The sequence below is a fragment of the Ictidomys tridecemlineatus genome, chromosome 3 (assembly GCF_052094955.1).
Source record: "Ictidomys tridecemlineatus isolate mIctTri1 chromosome 3, mIctTri1.hap1, whole genome shotgun sequence".
Taxonomy (NCBI): domain Eukaryota; kingdom Metazoa; phylum Chordata; class Mammalia; order Rodentia; family Sciuridae; genus Ictidomys; species Ictidomys tridecemlineatus.
This window is the reverse complement of record NC_135479.1, coordinates 18,865,390-18,882,252: the sequence shown is the minus strand read 5'-3', so window position 1 is coordinate 18,882,252 and position 16,863 is coordinate 18,865,390. Positions and strand designations below refer to the sequence as shown.

Sequence of the window (16,863 nt, the reverse complement as noted above, 5' to 3'; positions counted from 1 at the left end):
GAGGACGATGCAGAGGATCAGGTAGATGATGAGAAGAGTTGGGATATCAGTCCAAGTCCTCCCCAGGCTCTCCGGCATGTGTGCATCAGTATCGGCTGGCTGAATATCTGTTCATTTGTTCCATTGTTTATACTAAATTTGGGGGATTTCTGCACGTAGTTTTGGTCCCTATCAGCTGATACAAGGTTTCTCAGTGACATCTTACATTTAGAGAGGACATATGGTCTGCTTGTTTCTGCCCTGATATTACCCTTCTCGCAAATGACATGTGACTTCACCCGGACTTTTATCAGGGTTGTGGAAAGTGACTTATTTGATCAGGCTATGCCCAGTGACATATGGGAGGGCTCTGTGGGCTTGCCTGGTGAGATTGCACGTTTATTTTAAGATGGAGTTTTAAAATGGAGTTGCTTAGGCTAAGGCCATCTTACCCTGCAACAACTTGATGGTCTGGGTCTGCCATTTTTAGTGGTTACATTTACAGATACTGCTAACACTACACCCCTAATAGGAGGAAAAGCTAAACGTCAGAGGTTCATGAAGGTCAATATGTAATTTTTTCCTATCCACACACATGGGACTCCTTGAATTCTTCTTAGGGATCCTTTGAGGTGCATGAATAACAAGTTAGGGCCTGGTGGAGGGGGCTCGAGTTGGAGAAGTGCTTGCTTGCGTGGCTGGGGATGTGAACCTCAGGGTTGATTGGGGGCAGGGTGCAAAGTAAAAAGAAGTTCATGGGGACTGGGGTTGTGGCTCAGCAGTAGAGCGCTCGCCTAGCACGTGCAAGGCCCTGGGTTCGATCCTGAGTACCACATAAAAATAAACAAATAGAATAAGGGTGTTGTGTCCAACTGCAACTAAAAAAAAAAAAAAGTAAATAAAAAATAAAAACAAGAAGTTCAGAGTCGCCTCCTTGACTGGGTGTGCCCAGGAGTGACCCGCATGCCCCTCCCCTCCCTTCCTTATCCTGATGTGGTGCTTCTGCAGGAAGCTAAAGCCCCCGTGTGGTCTGGAAAGGAGCTCACAGTTGCTGTTGTCTGCACAGGAGGTGTCCAGCACTTACCATGCGACCTGTGGTCCTGCTGTGGAGCTGCCTCATGCTCCCAGGTGAGATGGGGGTGGGGGAAGTGGGAGGGATGTGGGGCCCATGCCTTAGCTCACCTCTGAATCAACACCCCTGCTTCAGCCCCCGCATGCGCATGTGCACCTCATGCTTCCAGACTTCACCCCATCCCATGCATCCTCTGCCCCATTGGCCCTCAGAAGAGGCCCGCACTTGCTGTTTCTGAAATTCAAGACGGGGGGGGGGGGGGGGGTCCCTGACTATGGGTTCCAGCCCCTGTGCAGCTGTGCACCTGAAAGAGGACCCTTACCGCTCTCATCTTATTTTCCTATTCTGTGCAAAGCCTGGAAGCAGACAAGACACCCGTGTCTGGTAGCCCTATTAAAATCAGAAAATATTAGTCAAAGCCCTGGAAGTTGAAGGATTATCATGCTGCATCGATTCACTGGTCTGCTTTTGTTCTTTGTCTTTTAACACAAAAACCAGGAAGCTTCTTATAACGGGTATCAGTGTTCAATTGGCAAAGTCTTCCCGCTCCACTCCAGTACTGGGGATTGAACTGAAGCGCACTATGGGGAGTTACATACCAGCCTTTTTTATTTTTATTTTGAGACAGGGTCTCACTAAATCGGTGAGGGTCTCACTAAATTGCTGGGGGTTGGCCTCAAACTTGCAATCCTCCTGCCTCAGCCTCTCCAGGTCTCTGGGATTACAGGCATATGCCACTGCAGTGAGAATTAATTAGCACTGTTTTTTCTTAGTGGTGCATAAAATTGTGGTGTGTCTTACATTGCCTCTTACATGCAATGAAGCAGGGCATTATCATCATCTATTAATGAGAAAATTCAGAGAGGTCAAGCAAGTTCCCCAATGTCACATATCTACTAGCCTGCAGTGCTAGGATTCAAACACCTGGCTGGGTGAATCTAGAGTTGGTGACCCCCTCCCCCAGTATTCTAGGTTTAGAGAAAGAACAACAGCCTTGCACCAAGGTCTCCTAAGGCCAGGAGCGAGCTGGATCTTAAAGGACTATTCCAGAAGGACTGGCTGAGAAAAGTCTCCCTGTCTCGAAGCAAAATAGAAACTTCTGGTATTGACCCTGGTCCCCGAGCCCAGGGTAGTCCCACCTCTACCTCTGTTGTGATTTTGAAACTAAAAGCTTGGTCCTTGTCCTTGTGGCAATCCAATAATGAGGACAAGGTTTTGAGAAAAAGGAAAAAAATTTTATTGCTTTGCTAACAAAGGAGCACACACAGGGGACTATAAAGGCTCCAGGTGAGCCCCTTCAGGAGTCATTATTCATCTGTAGCCTTTCTTAGATCCGCAGTGCCAGCTCCAAGTCTGGATTCCCTCATTCCTGTGGTCAGTGAGCCACAGACCAGATCCCTCTCCATGGGACAGGAAGGTGAATCTTGCTTCCCCACCTCCCGCTGTGGTTAGGGAGGGGGAGAGGAAGGAAAGGAAGGGAAAACATGTCAGTTTTAAAATAAACAGAGCAGCAAGCATGAAGTGAACCACTGTTATGGTTTCAGGTTATGAAGCCCTGAAAGGTCCAAAGGACATCAGCGGATTTGAAGGTGACACTGTGTCCCTGAAGTGCACATACAGGAAAGAAGAGAGGGAGCGCAAGAAGTACTGGTGCAAGCAGATCGGGTTCCTGGTCCACCGTTGCTCCAGCACCATCTACTCAGGAGAAGACGGCCAAGTGATAACGCAGGGCAGAGTGTCCATCTGCGACAACCCCCAAGAGCTGGCATTCACTGTGACCCTGAGGGATCTCACCCTGCAGGATGCCGGGAAGTACTGGTGTGGGGCCGATAAACTGGGCTTTGATGAGACTTTCCTGGTCTCTCTGACCGTCTTTCCAGGTAACAAACTCCTCTCTTTGCCCAGCCTGGGGAACCAGAGATGCAGAGGGGGAACAGAAGCCCAGGGGCTGGGCTGTGGCTCAGGGGTACAGGGCTTGCCTTGCACGGGTGAGGCACTGGGTTTGATCCTCAGCACCACATAAAAATAAATAAACAAAATAAAGGTCATTAGCAATGAATCCACTTTCCCCATTACAAAAGTGGGGTGCGGTCCATCCTGGAATCAGCCTCATCAGTCACCTGAAGGACTCAGGGACATCATTCTGATCAAGTTCCGAGTTGCAGTGGGGTCTCAATGTCTTTCTTCTCTGCCTAGATATCCTGAAAGGAGATGGCTATGGTCTGGGGACAAGATGGTCATCCCAAAGAATAGCAAGACCTTCCCCTCCCCAACCTTCCCCTGGTGTCAGAGATATTCCTGCAGCCTCCTGAGACTGAGCCGCCATCGCTGCGTCCCAGACCCAACCCATGGCATCACCTAAGCTGCGCCATGCTGGCTCCTCCCAGCTTGAGGGCTCAGCTCCCAGCTTGGCCTCCTCTTTCCCAGATTTTCAGAGACAGATGCTAGATGTGCCTGGGAACCAGTCCTGGGTCAGATGCCTGAAAGAGGAACTCTTTGAGCTTGAGGCCATTAGGGAGCCGTGGTTGGAGCCATAGATATGGAGCACCTCTCTCAGGGCCAAGAATCTCACCTGGAGCTGCTGGTCAGAGAGAAAAGAAGCCAGAGAGGGCTCAGGGCCACGGGCAGCCCCGGTGTGCTGCTGGTCAGAGGGGGCAAGGTAGGACTTTGAATCCCCACTTCATGGATGGGAGACCAAGGTTCCAAGACACTCAATGATTTGATCTCTCCAAGAGACCAAAGCCTCATGGCAGGAAGTGGTATAGCTATGGTTCAAATGCAGTTCATGGAAGGCTTTTTTTTTTTTTTTTTATTGATTGTTCAAAACATTACAGAGCTCATGATATATCATCTTTCATACATTTGACTCAATTGGGTTATGAACTCCCCAAATACAAATTGCAGACTCACTTCTGTTACAAACTCACATTTTTACATAATGGCATATTAGTGACTGTTGTATTCTGCTACTTTTCCTATCCCCTACTATCCCCCCTCCCCTCCCCTCCCCTCCCATCTTCCCTCTCTACCTCCTCTGCTGTTGTTCAATTCTCTCCCTTTTTTCCCCCTCCCCCTTGCCCCTCATAACCTCTTATAATTTTGTGTATCACTGAAGGTCTCCTACCATTTCCATATGCTTTCCCTTCTCTCTCCCTTTCTCTCCCCCCATTCGTCTTAGTTTACTGTTGGTCTTTTCCTCATGCTCTTCCTTCCTGTTCTATTCTTAGTGGCTCATGGAGGGCTTTTGTTCTGTTCATTTCCTTTCATGGGCCCATATCTGGGCCCAGATCTCTGTTGCCCATGGGTCTCTGTTTTAATTTAGGAAAATCAGTTCACTGAGTTATAGCACCAGCTTTGAAACTACATTAATAAGGGTTGGGGGTGTACTCACCTAGCATGCGTAAGGCCCTGGGTTCAATCCCCAGCACTGCAGAACACACACACACACACACACACACACAATCTGTTTTCTGTTATTTACAAGAATCTCTGATCTCTTTGAATTCTTGTCAGTATTCAGACCTCATTTTTTATAACTTTATTTATTTATTGTTTTTATGTGGTACTGAGGATCAAACCAAGTGTCTAACCTGTGCTAGACAGGCACTCTACCACTGAGCCACAACCCCCTCAGACCTCATTTTTACCTAGTTGTGATTAAGTTCACCTATTTTTGAGGCTCTTGTGTGTTTGCTACTTTTCCTCACTCATAGTTACTTCTCTGTGTATAATGTATGCATTATTGTATTACCTTCCTGTGTCAGACCTTGTTGGCCTCCCTCTGGTGACAGTTGGGATACTGAAAACGAAGAAGGCCTATAACAGTGTGTGCTGGTAGATGTTTAACAGCAAGCTGGGGACACTCTGACTTATAGTGTTTGCCAATTTCTGTGGTATAAATGGTCCTGCTCTGGCCAGTTTCTGTCCACCATGTTTAGCAGCCAGCTTAGAAAATTCCCCAAAAGTTAACAATCAGTTTCCAAAGCCAATAAGAGACATCTTCTTATTGAATATGATGGAATATTTAGCAGAATTTCTAGAAAGATCCAAATAAGACAAGTGCACTCACTGTCATTTCTTTCATTCATCATTGCCTGGAGGCTCTAGGCAATGGAATATGATAAGAGAGAGAATTTTAAATATGAAAAGCAAAAGATAAATACTCTTTATTTACAGAAGATTTTGTTATCTACTTAGAAAAATCTGAGAATAAAGTAACCTAGTAATAGAATAAAGACAGGCAGAGAAAGAGGGAGATTCCCAGCTGGTCATGGTCAGAAAAGACCGGTGAGGCCACTGATGGACATAGGGGAGCTTAGCAGCTCCTGGGGTGCTGGCACTGAGGATAGGATTTTGCCCTCATGGATCCCAGCCTAGTAGGGAGGCCCATTTAGAATAATTGCAAGGTGATTATTAGCTTCCCTGAAGATACCTCCCCTGGAGGGTACTGCCAGTACCCAAAGGAAAAGGGGATTTGCCCCTCCATATTGAGCAGGAGCTGACCTTTGAGCTGGTGCTGGAGGACATAAAGAAGTGTGTTAGGCAGGGATGGAAAGGAAAGGCATCACACACGCAGAGGAATGGCGTGTGGAAGGCACAGCAGCAAGCAGGAAGCTTATGCAATCAGGAATAGAGGGCAGCTCTGTGTGGCTGGGGCACTGGTGATTTGAAGACTTGAGTTTAAAAGGCCTTAAAAAGACATGCTACAATGCTGGGCACAGGGGTACACACCTGTAATCTCAGTGACTCAGGAAGCTGAGTCAGGAGGATCTCGAGTTTAAAGCCAGCCTCAGCAACTTAGCAAGGTCCTAAGCAACTTAGTGAGACCCTGTCTCTATATAAAGTATAAAACAAGGGGATAGGGATGTGGCTCAGTGGTTAAGCAATCCCCAGTACCAAAAAAAAAAAAAAAAGAAAGAAAGAAAGAAAAGAAAAGAAAGAAAAAGTCATGCTACAAACTTCACTTGGGTGACAAGGAAAGGAGCAGAAGCAGCAGGCTAATGGGCAGCTGAGAGGCCAGAGAGATGAAGTCTAAGCCAAACTGGGGCAGCAGGGACTGCAGGAGGGAAAGACACCAGGACCCGGCTCCAATTGGCTGAGATGAGAAGAGGGTGTGGCTCTGCTCCTGCCGAGATGGGGGTTGGGAAAGCTGCCCGATGCTCCCAGGAAAGGTGAAAGGGTTGGTTGGACCCTTCTCTGAGAACAGCCTCTCCCTCTCCTCTAGGACCCTGCTGCCCCCCTTCCCCAACTCTCTTCTTGCAGCCTCTGTCTACAGCAAGCCTGCAGCCCCAGGCAAAAGCCCGGCAAACCCAGCCCCCAGCACTGAGTGAGTGAGCGGCTTCCCTCCTCCACCTCTATCTCAGGAGCTCTCCAGTGAGTGTCCACCTGGTGCCAGAAGCTGTGTTTTGTCACCATCCAGGTGCCCCCAACAAGCCTGGGAGCAAGATTGTCCAGCTGAGGAACAAGAGGCTCAGGGGGTTAGATCACTTGCTCAAGGTTGCATGGGAGGTAACAGAGCCAGGGAGTGGCCACATCCTGACCCCAAAGGTCATTCTCTGTCTGCTTCATCTGTGGAGTGGAGGGTCAGCCAGAAAGGCCAGGCCTTTGGCCCTGACCACTGAACTCATCCCTGCCACGCTGCCCTGCTGGCCTCCGGCTGTTGAAGGTGGCAGGAGCATGTGATGGTGATAGGAGAACTTGCCCATCCAGTGAGGGAGGAGGTGACAGTCGGCCATGATTGCTAGGGGGGCAGGAGCAGGAAGGTGCCAATGGAGTGATGCTGGACTGGGTCATGACAGTGGGGACAGGGGTGCCTGATATATGGTCTGCTTACTCAAAATCGCCTCATCTAGACCTCTTCTTGCTGAAGAAATGCTCTGAGAAATTGGTCTCAGGGAGGTTAGAGTTCAGGGGTCAAGGGTCAGTCAGGGAGACTGGGATTCAAGGGTCAGGGAAGGTGCTGAGGCATTGCTTTTGAACTTGTAGCTCCTCCTGATCTCCACCTGGCAGTCACCACAGCCAAGCAGGGGAAGACAGGGACTGAGGCTTCTCCCGTCACAGGGACAGTCCCGTTGCAGCATGCAGGAACGACCACACACACAGGAACCTCTCCGTATGCAGGAACCTCTGCTCACACAGCGACCTCTCCTCATGCAGGGAGCTCCCGCCCACCCATGCCGCTGGACTCCACCCTGGCAGAGGACACTAGTCCTGTCCCCATCAGCCACAGCTCCAGGTCCAGGTGAGTCCAGGTGGCCAAGGTCACCCTTCAGGCCATCACTAAATCATAAGACATCTTTGAGCCAATAATCCCCTAACACTCTTTCTTCCAAACCAATGTCTCCTGTTGTCATGGCCATACCCCGTGGCACAAGACAGATTTCAGCCCCATCTGCCCCTCATGGGGGCTTTTAGCCTGAGCAGTGCGTGTCTTGCAGTGCAGGATCCCACAGCCCTGCTGCCCTGAACACACAGGCCCACCCGAGGTGATGAGTTTGCCCTAGCCCCAGTCCCCACCTCTCTACCTATCCCGGCCTCAGAGTGGATCACCCCAGATGAATAGTTTTTGCCTGACCCCTGTGCAGTGCATAACAATATGGAACCCTCCACCCTAATTTTTTTCTTTACCCAGATGGGGTCCCAGCCTGAAGAAAGGGTTCTGGGCTTATAACCAAGTACTTATGCATTCGGTTCCTGACTTGTAGGTCACTGCTAGCAGGTTCAGACTCACATGCAAGTGTCTCATGGGGTTGACAGCAGAGACTGAGAGTCCTTTCCAGCCCAGACAAGGCATAGATGATAGGGTAACTAGACGCTGTGGTCCCTGGCACACTCTAACCTCTTGGAGACAAGGGACCTAGAGTCAGAATCAGAATTCCCTGTTGTCTAGTACGTTGGTGCCGGATGTGGGCCATGAGAACTTTCCCACATGCCCTGTGTGATTTAGCGAGTCACTTAACTAGCAAGTCATTTTCTTCAATGTGAAATTAGGCTGTTCCTACCAAATGACATGGGGTGAATTTAACAGCTGACATGGTGCATGGTGTGTATGTGTGTGTGCGTATGTGTGTGTGTGTGTGTGTGTGTGTGTGTGTGTGTATACACATCCCAACTGATCTTCATGAGAGCCATTTGACAAAGGAGGAAATTGATACTCTGGGAGGTTAAGTCACTTGCTCAAGGTCACCCTTCTAGAAATTGGCAGAGCCAGGGTTTGAACCCAGGCAGCCCAGCTTCAGGATCTGAGCTAATTAAATAATGTCCGTAGAGAGCCAATGGCATCAAATGCTCTGCCAGTCTTTGTCACATTGAATTAGATTTCACACTAGGAGTTGATTTTCCCAGCCCCCACATGGGCCCCAAGGATACAGATGCCTTCTCTGGTGACAGCCACCAGGCTCCATGCATCTCGCCCCCAGGGTGTCCATCCCAATGGTCCGAATATTGGCCCCGGTTCTGGTGCTCTTGTCCCTTCTGCTGGCTGCAGGCCTGATTGCCTCTGGGAGCCTCTTACTGCGGTGGAGAAAGAAAGGTGAGCAAGGGCAGGTGGGTGGGAGGCTCACAGCCAGGGACCTCACTGAGACCTGCAGTCCCTCACCCTCCCTGGGAAGACTTGTGGATTAGTGTGTCTGTCTGGGATATGGGATCCAGAGTCCAGATGCTACTTTCTGGAAACTGTAAGGCAATCAGCAACAGAAAGAAGCAATTTAATGGGGACTGGGAGGAGAAGGGGGTTCTGGCCAGACTCATCAATCACTTCTCTCCCTGTTGATCCAGCAAATCCATGTCCAGCTCCCCATATGGGAACTGACCGGGGTGGGGTGCAAGACTGAGCACTTGAACCTGAACAGGCCAGACATTGCGTCCTGAGACGGATTGCCACTGCACCTCTAGAGGTGCTCAGTTCCTTTCATAGGCTTAAGTTTAAATCCTAGTTCAGCAACTTATTAGCTCCATGACCTTAGGCAAGAAACTAAATACCCTGAGCCTCAGTTTCCTCAAATGACAGATGTATGTCAAATAGAAACACAATATAAGCCACCTATATAATTTAAAATTACATGGAAAAAAAGTAAAGAAACTAGTGAAGTTAATTTTAATAATATAGTTTATGTAACAGTCAGTTCAACAAGAAATCAATATAAAAATACTAATGAAAGTCAGGTTTGATGGCTCACACCTATAGTCCCAGGTACTTGGGAGGCTGAGGCAGGAGGATCTCAAGTTTGAGACCAACCTGGACAACATAGCAAGACATTCATTTTGTCATATTTTTTTTCTTGAAACCTGGTATGATTTGAAGTAGTCATGGTCTGGTGCTCAATGGCCATGTGTGGCTTATGGCTCCTGCTTCCCATGCTGGATGGCACAGATCAAGAGGATTGAGTAAAATAAAACTAATAAGAGCTACAGATGCTGTCCTGCAGCTTATAATGCTTATCTCCTGTAATCATCTCAGTACTGTGGAGTACCCCATTTTACAGGAGGAAAACTGAGGCACAGGGTGATTAAGCAGCTTGCCCTATTGTTTGAGAGCTAGGAGGTGATGGAGCCAGGAAGATATCTGCAATGGCATCCCAAAGAAAGAGGCCCTGGGAGTGTCCTGGGCCTGCTTGCGATCTCTTGCATGATCTTCAGGATGAAATGGCAATTTTGTCAATATTCCCAGATCCCTTCAGAGATGTCTGGGAGGGAATGTACAGGACTGGACCATTCCTGGTCACAACCTCAGAGCCACTTAGCACCTTACATCTCCAAGTCCCCAGCTAGCAGCCCTGGCATCCTCTGGTACCTGCTAGAACAGAGTCTCGGGCCCAGCCCCACCCTACTGAATTAGAATCTGCATTTTAAGAAAATTTCTGGGGGGGGAGGTTTGTGTTAGTCAGCCTTCTGTCACTATAACAGAAACCTGAGATAATCAACTTTTAAAGAGAAAAGGTTTATTTTGGCTCACAGTTTTAGAGTCCATGATCAGTTGACCCTCTTCCTTTGGTCCAGTGATAAGGCAGCACATCATGGCAGGAACATGGGTCGCCTGTTACCTTGTAGACAAGAAGTGAAGGATAGTAAGGGCACACCTCCAAATATTCCTACTCGGCCCCAACCCATTTTTTTTTCAGTAAAGGGGATTAAACCCAGGAGCTCACGCATGCTAGACATGCACTCTACCACTGAGCTGCATCTCAAGCCCTTTTTATTTTACTTTTTTTTTTTTCTTTTGAGGCAGGCAGTCTCACTAAGTGACCTATACTGTCCTTGAACTTGGGATCCTCCCGCCTCAGCCTCCCATTAGCCAGGACTACAGGATGTGCCACTGCACCTGATTTAGGCTCTATCTCTTAAAGGTTTCCCCATAGCACCAAGCTGGGGACCAGACCTTCAATACATGATCTTTTAAGGGACACTAAAGACCCAAGCTATAGCAGCCTTATGCACATGGAAGTTTTGAGAAGCAATGACCTTGGCTCATAGATTAATTTCCCCAGTTACTTCCTGGCCCACACAAAGAGATCTCCATTTACTAACTCCAAAAGGAGACTCATTCCCAAGGGACTGAGCTGCATGGGACTTCCTGTTCCCCCACCCACCTGATAGATTCTTACAGAAAGTCCCTGCTCCCAAGTGTGAGGGGCCAGTGCTTTTTCTGATGGCAGCTGCAGGCTCTTCCTGACTAGTCCTGGCTTCAAGATAATGCCTTTCACATCTCTTTCAGCTCAGCTGGCCTTGGAGACCCAAAAGAATGAGAAGGTCCATCTCCCAACCCTGGTAAGGACAGAGGCAGACAAAAGTACCAGCTGGGATTCCTGTGGGGCTGGAGATCTGCTGGGCTCTGCCCACCTCTGTCTTCCTCCTGACCCCAGAGGCAGGGCTTGCCCTCTACCTGGGCAGAGGAATCCCTGTGAGCCCCGAGATCAACCCTTCAGGATATGATCTGGACAGAGTGCCCATTATCACCCCTGATTTCCTGCCAGGTGCCGGGCAGAAGGGTGTAAGGATCCACTTGAACGTGTCTCCCCCAGGCCCTATACCCTGTTCTCATCTCCTTTTCAGAATCAGAGGACATCAGGACTGGGTCCCAGGCTTCCTCCCCATCCTTCCCTTTTTGCACTGGGGATTGAACCCAGGGTGGGTTCTTTCTTTTTCTTTTTCTTTGTTTTTGTTTTTAGGTGTATATGAAACTAGAGTATATTTTGACATATCCAAGGATGTTTTACCACTGAGCTACACCCCCAGTCCTTTTCTTTTTTTTGAGACAGGGTCTCACCACGTTGCTTAGGACCTGCCTAGGTTGCTGAGACTGGCCTCAAACTTGTAATCCTCCTGCCTCAGCCTCCCGAGTCTCTGGGATTACAGGCGTGCACCACTGAGCCGCCTGGCTAATCCAGTTTTTCTCTAAATCCAATGCAAATCTCATTTTACCTGTTAGCACCTAGGGGTGAGAGAATTCTTAGAAATGCACTATCCAGGCCTGTGCTAATCCCTCTAGGGCTGGGTCCAGCACACCAGAGTGTGGCAATTACAGACTCTAGTGTGCTTTTGCAAAAAAAAGAAACTGAGGCCCTGAGAGGGCGAAGGTGTTGCCCAAGGTCACACACAAGACCATGACACAGTGGAGAACAGGACCCAGATCTCTCAATTCCCATCCCTCCTCTTTCCAGAGTACCCTGATGTCTTCTTCCAATCTTCCTTGGCTCTGAGACCAAGGTAGCGTAACTGCCCTGGGACCCAGGCTGAGGGCGATGCTCTGGGGACCAGGAGGCAAATGGAACGGGGGTCCCATTCCCATCTTCCTGGAGAGGGGAACTTGCCCTGAGGGTACTGCTCCAAAACCCTTCACCAACTTCTGTGGGGTGGGACAGTGCCCTAACAGGACAATGCTATTATTGAGGGGGGGAGGGGTGCAGAATCGGTCTAGGAAACCGGAACCCCATCTGCCTCACCCTGGGTCACCAACCCCCCTCCAGTTGTTTACTGAGGCACCTCCAATTTGGATTCCCTCAGACTCAGGGCAGGAAAAGGGGCTCCTAATCCCTTCTTTCCTGGCGCCAATGAGGACAAAAGACTCAGGCCCGACCCCCCAGGAAAGGGCTGGGCAGGAATGGCTTAGGAAGCAGCTGCTGTTGTCTCAGGAAGTTGGACAAGGCCAAAGGTGAAGAGGGGAGTGAGGGGAGAGTCTTGAAGGCCTAAGAACAGCCTCCCTTCACAGACCCGCCTCTGGCCTGCCCTCAGCCCCCAGCCTCAGCTCTCCATCAGGCACCAGGGTGTGGGGACTGAAGTGTGTACCCAGCACCACACCTTCCCTGCCTTTGAGCCAACTTGCGCGTCTGTCTTCTTTTCTGAGGCATCTGTCTGGCGCAGATGATGTGGCCCCCAGGGCAGAGCCCAGGACCGGTAGGCAGAGGAGCTCTGAGGGATGGCATTAGCCCAAAAAGACTGGCCAGACACAAACTTCACAGATCAGCTCTTTATTCAGGAACAAAGTTTCATGCAGGATGGGGGTGGGGAGGGGAGCAGTAATGGGGTGACACCTCTGGACCCGCTGTCTGGGTGGAAAACGAGCCACTGAACAAAGCAGGGGATTGGGTTTCCGTAGGTTATAAGAGAGGTGACTTAATTAATGAGCGTGTCAGCTGTGGCACTCAGGAATTTGGGGTCTGTTTTACTGGGCAAAATGGGGGGGAGTCTGTGGTCAGAGGTCAGTCTCTGGGATTTATCTTACTGGGCCGGATGGAGGGCCGGGGGTCAGTGGTTGGTATCTGGAAAGGAATTGTTTAGGCAGGGACTATGCTTTGGCCTGTTTCCAGGGACTTCCTTTCTGGGTCTGATGGACATCTAGGTCTGATGGACATCTCTCCCCAGGGTTGGTTTTATCAGCAGGAAAGAATGTGCTGGGAAAGGATCAGTGCTCTCAGTGTATGGCTTTCCTTCTTCCTCCCCTTTCCCCAGGTCTCAGTATTTGGGGGGTTTGTCATTTTCTATATCTAAGTAGGTGGCTCCTTGTTGGGAGGAGGATGGACACAGGTTGGGCAGAGGCCAGGGGAGGGCTTTCTCTATCTTTTGGATTCTCTGGGATTTTGAAAACGTGGAGGGGGTTTTCCTTGTCCAAATTCAGGTCAAAGAGGGAAGGAGACATTTTACTTTTCCTGCAAGAGAGCCCAAGGGGGTGCGAAAAAATCAGAGGGAAGTGTTAGGGCCACACTCGCGTTTTCCCTCCCCAAGGAGATGTTGCTAGAGATTGTCATCCCTCCTTTCATTCATTTAATCTTTTATTGAACTGTGTCACCGGCTTTACATCCTTGAATCCTCATCATTCCTACCTAAGGTGGGTGTCATTATTTCCCCCACCTTATCAGCAAAGAAAAGGAGGTTCAGAGAGGGTAACGACTTGCCTGCAGCTGTCCAGCCTGAAAGAGACAGAACAGGAAAACTATCTGAGGACTCTGGGCTGGCTGCAATGCTCTGCACTTCTTGCACCCTCCATGTTGAAGTACAAGGGGTTGGAAGAAAGGAGCCAAGTCCACGGCCCAAGACTGGTCTCCCAGACTGCTGAGAAAGACCCACCCTTGGTCCCTCAGTGTGGGATGGCTACAGACGAAATATTTCTGGTGCCATTTGTTACCCAATGAAACTTGGAGGTATCTAGCTTTGCTCTCTCTAGGCATTACAAAGAACATGTAGCCGGCTTATTCTTTCTGCTTTAAATGATAGGAATAACATAATAAAACACACTAAGAATTCCAAAAATTCTCATTTGTTGGGTGATAAGATACTATGTGAATAGTTATTTTATCTCTGCAGGGAAAAAGTTTTTGTTGTTATTTGTTTTATCCCACACTGGGGTTTGAATCCAGGGATGCTTTACCATCCCTATATCTGTTTATCTATCTATTTATTTATTTATTTAATGGTATTGGGGATTGAACCCAGGGGCACTTAACCACTGATCCACATCCCCAGCACTTTTTATTTTTTTTAATTTTGAGACAGGGTCTCGCTAGGTTGCTTAGGGCCCTGCTAAGTTGCTAAGGCTGGCTTTGAACTTGCAAATCCTCCTTCCTCGACCTCAAGAGATACTGAGATTACAGATGGGCACCATGGTGCCTGGCCATTGTTTTTAATTTTGAGACAGGATCTCACTAATTTGCCCAAGCTGGGCTCCAACTTTCGATCCTCCTCTCTCAGCCTCCTGAGCAGCTGGGATCGCATGTGTGAATCAGTGTGCCCAATAAAGGAAAAAATTCTTACTCCTGTTTTACAGTCGAGGAAACTGAGCTTTGGAGAGTTAGCTAGCTTGTCCCAGGGCACCCTGAGGTGTAGGAATTGGCAGAGCCTCTGCGGATCTAAGTGTTCTTCCCTACCCCTCCCTGCCACCTCCACCCCATCCTGTGCTAGTTCCCCTCCTAGCTCCTAGACCATCTCTCTGCCAAGAATATGCTGTTCTGACCAAGTCTCTCTCACAGCCCCTGGGGAACAGCTGGGTCCCTGAAGAAGCTGTGATCAACCTGTCAGGACCCACCGAGCCTCTCGCCAGCCCCTACAAGGAGACCCTGTGCCTAAACCAGGTGTGTACTGAAGGGCTCCGAGTCTAGAGCCACATTGTCTGACACCACTCTGTCAGGGGAGGGACAGGGAGAGCTTTTTCCTCAGCCTCCTCTCCTGGAAGACCACACTCTGCCATTGGCCCCCCCACCCTATCTAAGGCCATTTCTTCTGGGAAGTCAGGGCCCTTGCCCTCATGTCCTCATTTCCCCTGTCCAGAAAATTCTTTCAAAGCTGGTTGGGAATCATCCTTAAGAGCTCTAGGCTGGCAAGATTCTCACTCCTGTGGCCTGGACCTGAGGCCATGAGGATGCTCTCTGGAGGAGGATGGCTGGGGGTGCAGAGGAGGCAGGAATCAAAGCCTGGAGTCTCTGGAGAGAATCTGTGGGTCCTCCTGCTCCTGCAGATGGACAGAGACCCCGATCATGTAGAAAAGGCTGGGGCTGAACACAGCAGCTGCCTGGAGACCCCTCACCTGACTCCCAAGCTCTGCTTTTCAACCTCCACTCTTGTCTTTCCAGACTACAGAGGAACTGGAAGCCCCTTCCCTGGACCCCATGGAAAGCACAATCCCAGATCCTCTGCCCCTGATGTCTGAGGAGGAGCTGGGTTTCTCCAAGTTCATCTCAGTGTAACTGTAGAAGGCTCTCCTGGCCAGGCCGATGGTGAAACTGAACGGCTGGATTTGCACTAATTTTCATGAGCTTTCTGCCATAACCTCGGAGTCCATCTGCCCACACTCCAGGACTCAGCCCACCCTCCCCAGGCTCCCTTCCTACATGTCCCAGCATGACAGAAGTGTTTGTCAGCTGTGGACAAGGCTGGGACCTCCCCAGCATGTTCACATCGCTGGGCAGGACACACAGCTGTGGACCCTCATCTGGGTCAGGCAGGGCTCAGCAGATCTGGGCTGAGTTTGTATCCACTCCAGGAAATCCCAACCACCACCCCCATCCCCCACACTGCCTTCTCCTCCCTCCAATTCTCCTCCATCAGCTGCTCAGAGGAGGGAACATTCTAGGGTTGAGCCCTGATTTCAGTTTCTCAAAGCATGCTGTGAATCCCCTGTAGCTCAGCCCTTCAGTAAGCTAATTTAAATGTGATTCCTGGGTCCCTTGGAGACCCACTGGAATCCATCCCTGGAACTGGGCTAACAAGTGCCCTGACAATTCTTACACTTGAGTGCGAAGGCCCAATGGGCCTGATATCCTCAGACCCTTGAGAGTCTGTATTTAGTGCCTAGGGTCTCCCACATGTTCCCTACAGGGGCTACTGACACCATGACCCAAGGGGGGGGGCGGGGTTCTTGCGACTTTCTGAAGTCCCAAGTTCCCTTCCCGGGTCAAGGGCATATTGGAAACATTCAACCCAGAACTGTCAGGGAGGGGCCACCTTTCTACTCTCCCTACCTAGCCCTGTACTCCTGCCTTTGGAAGATGCCGGAGAAAAACTTGACTCCTTTCTTTTCTAGAAAGGGTTAATATTCCATGGGTGGTAGCCAGGAGAGGAGCAGAAAACCAGAATGCAAGTGGGCATCTTTTAGATAAAAGGGAGGAGGAAGGGAACGGGATAGGAGCTTGAGGATGACCCTGAGTCCAGCACCCTGAAGAAGTGGGAGGCAGCTGCCGTAGCAAAACATTCTTCTTTTTAAAAAAATGAGATGTAAAAAATGAGACGCCTGTAATCCCTGCAGCTCCAGAGCCTGAGACAGGAGACTCATCAGTTCAAAGCCAGCCTCAGCAATAATGAGGTGCTAAGCAACTCGGTGAGACCCTGTCTCTGAATAAAATGCAAAATAGGGCTGGGATGTGGCTCAGTGTGAGTGCCCCTAAATTCAATCCCTGGTACCAAACAAACAAACAAACAAACAAAATGAGATGAGAATGCTAAAAAAAAAAAAAAAGGGGGGGGGGGGTGGCCAAAGAAAAAAGAAAAAATACACCCATAATCTCACCACTACCTGAAGATGATCCTGATTTCCCCTTGAGGATGTTGAATCCCCCTCTCCTCTCTTTTCCTCTATATAATTTGCTGCTGTTTTGGTTTTTTTTAGCAGAGTATTTATCCTGCACATACAACTTTGCATCCTGCTTTTCCCACTTGATTATTATACCATGAGCATTTCTCCAAGTTGTACAAACCTTTTATAGAATGTTTTTCAGCTGCATAATATTTCATTGTATTGGTGTGCCTCGATTTATTTAACTGATTATTACTAGCTATTTAATTTGCTTCTGTTCTTACCATAACCAATAAAAGCATAATGAATCTTT

The 16,863-nt window shown here is 49.2% G+C and overlaps 1 protein-coding gene across 3 annotated transcripts; it reads left to right on the top strand.

The window, feature by feature from the left end:
* The first annotated feature begins 953 nt into the window (after nt 1-953).
* On the top strand, nt 954-16,863 carry Cd300lg (CD300 molecule like family member g). Of its 3 annotated transcripts, none has more exons than XM_078041046.1 (8): nt 954-1,107; nt 2,596-2,931; nt 6,276-6,377; nt 7,208-7,292; nt 8,470-8,582; nt 10,764-10,816; nt 14,512-14,613; nt 15,112-16,863. In XM_078041046.1, the coding sequence occupies exons 1-8, from the start codon at nt 1,065-1,067 to the stop codon at nt 15,223-15,225; spliced, it is 948 nt and encodes a 315-aa protein (XP_077897172.1). In that variant the 5' UTR covers nt 954-1,064; the 3' UTR covers nt 15,226-16,863. The 3 variants fall into 3 exon arrangements, with proteins under 3 accessions (XP_077897172.1, XP_077897170.1, XP_077897171.1); XM_078041044.1 differs by having other exon boundaries at nt 7,037-7,292; XM_078041045.1 differs by lacking the exon at nt 6,276-6,377 and having other exon boundaries at nt 7,037-7,292.

Bases quoted from the DNA above. Each gene is read 5' to 3' on its own strand.
- Cd300lg (XM_078041044.1), top strand. From the start codon at position 1,065: ATGCGACCTGTGGTCCTGCTGTGGAGCTGCCTCATGCTCCCAG. The intron at 10,817-14,511 runs GTAAGGACAGAG...TCTCTCTCACAG, and splicing joins AGGTCCATCTCCCAACCCTG to CCCCTGGGGAACAGCTGGGT. The intron at 14,614-15,111 runs GTGTGTACTGAA...TTGTCTTTCCAG, and splicing joins AGACCCTGTGCCTAAACCAG to ACTACAGAGGAACTGGAAGC.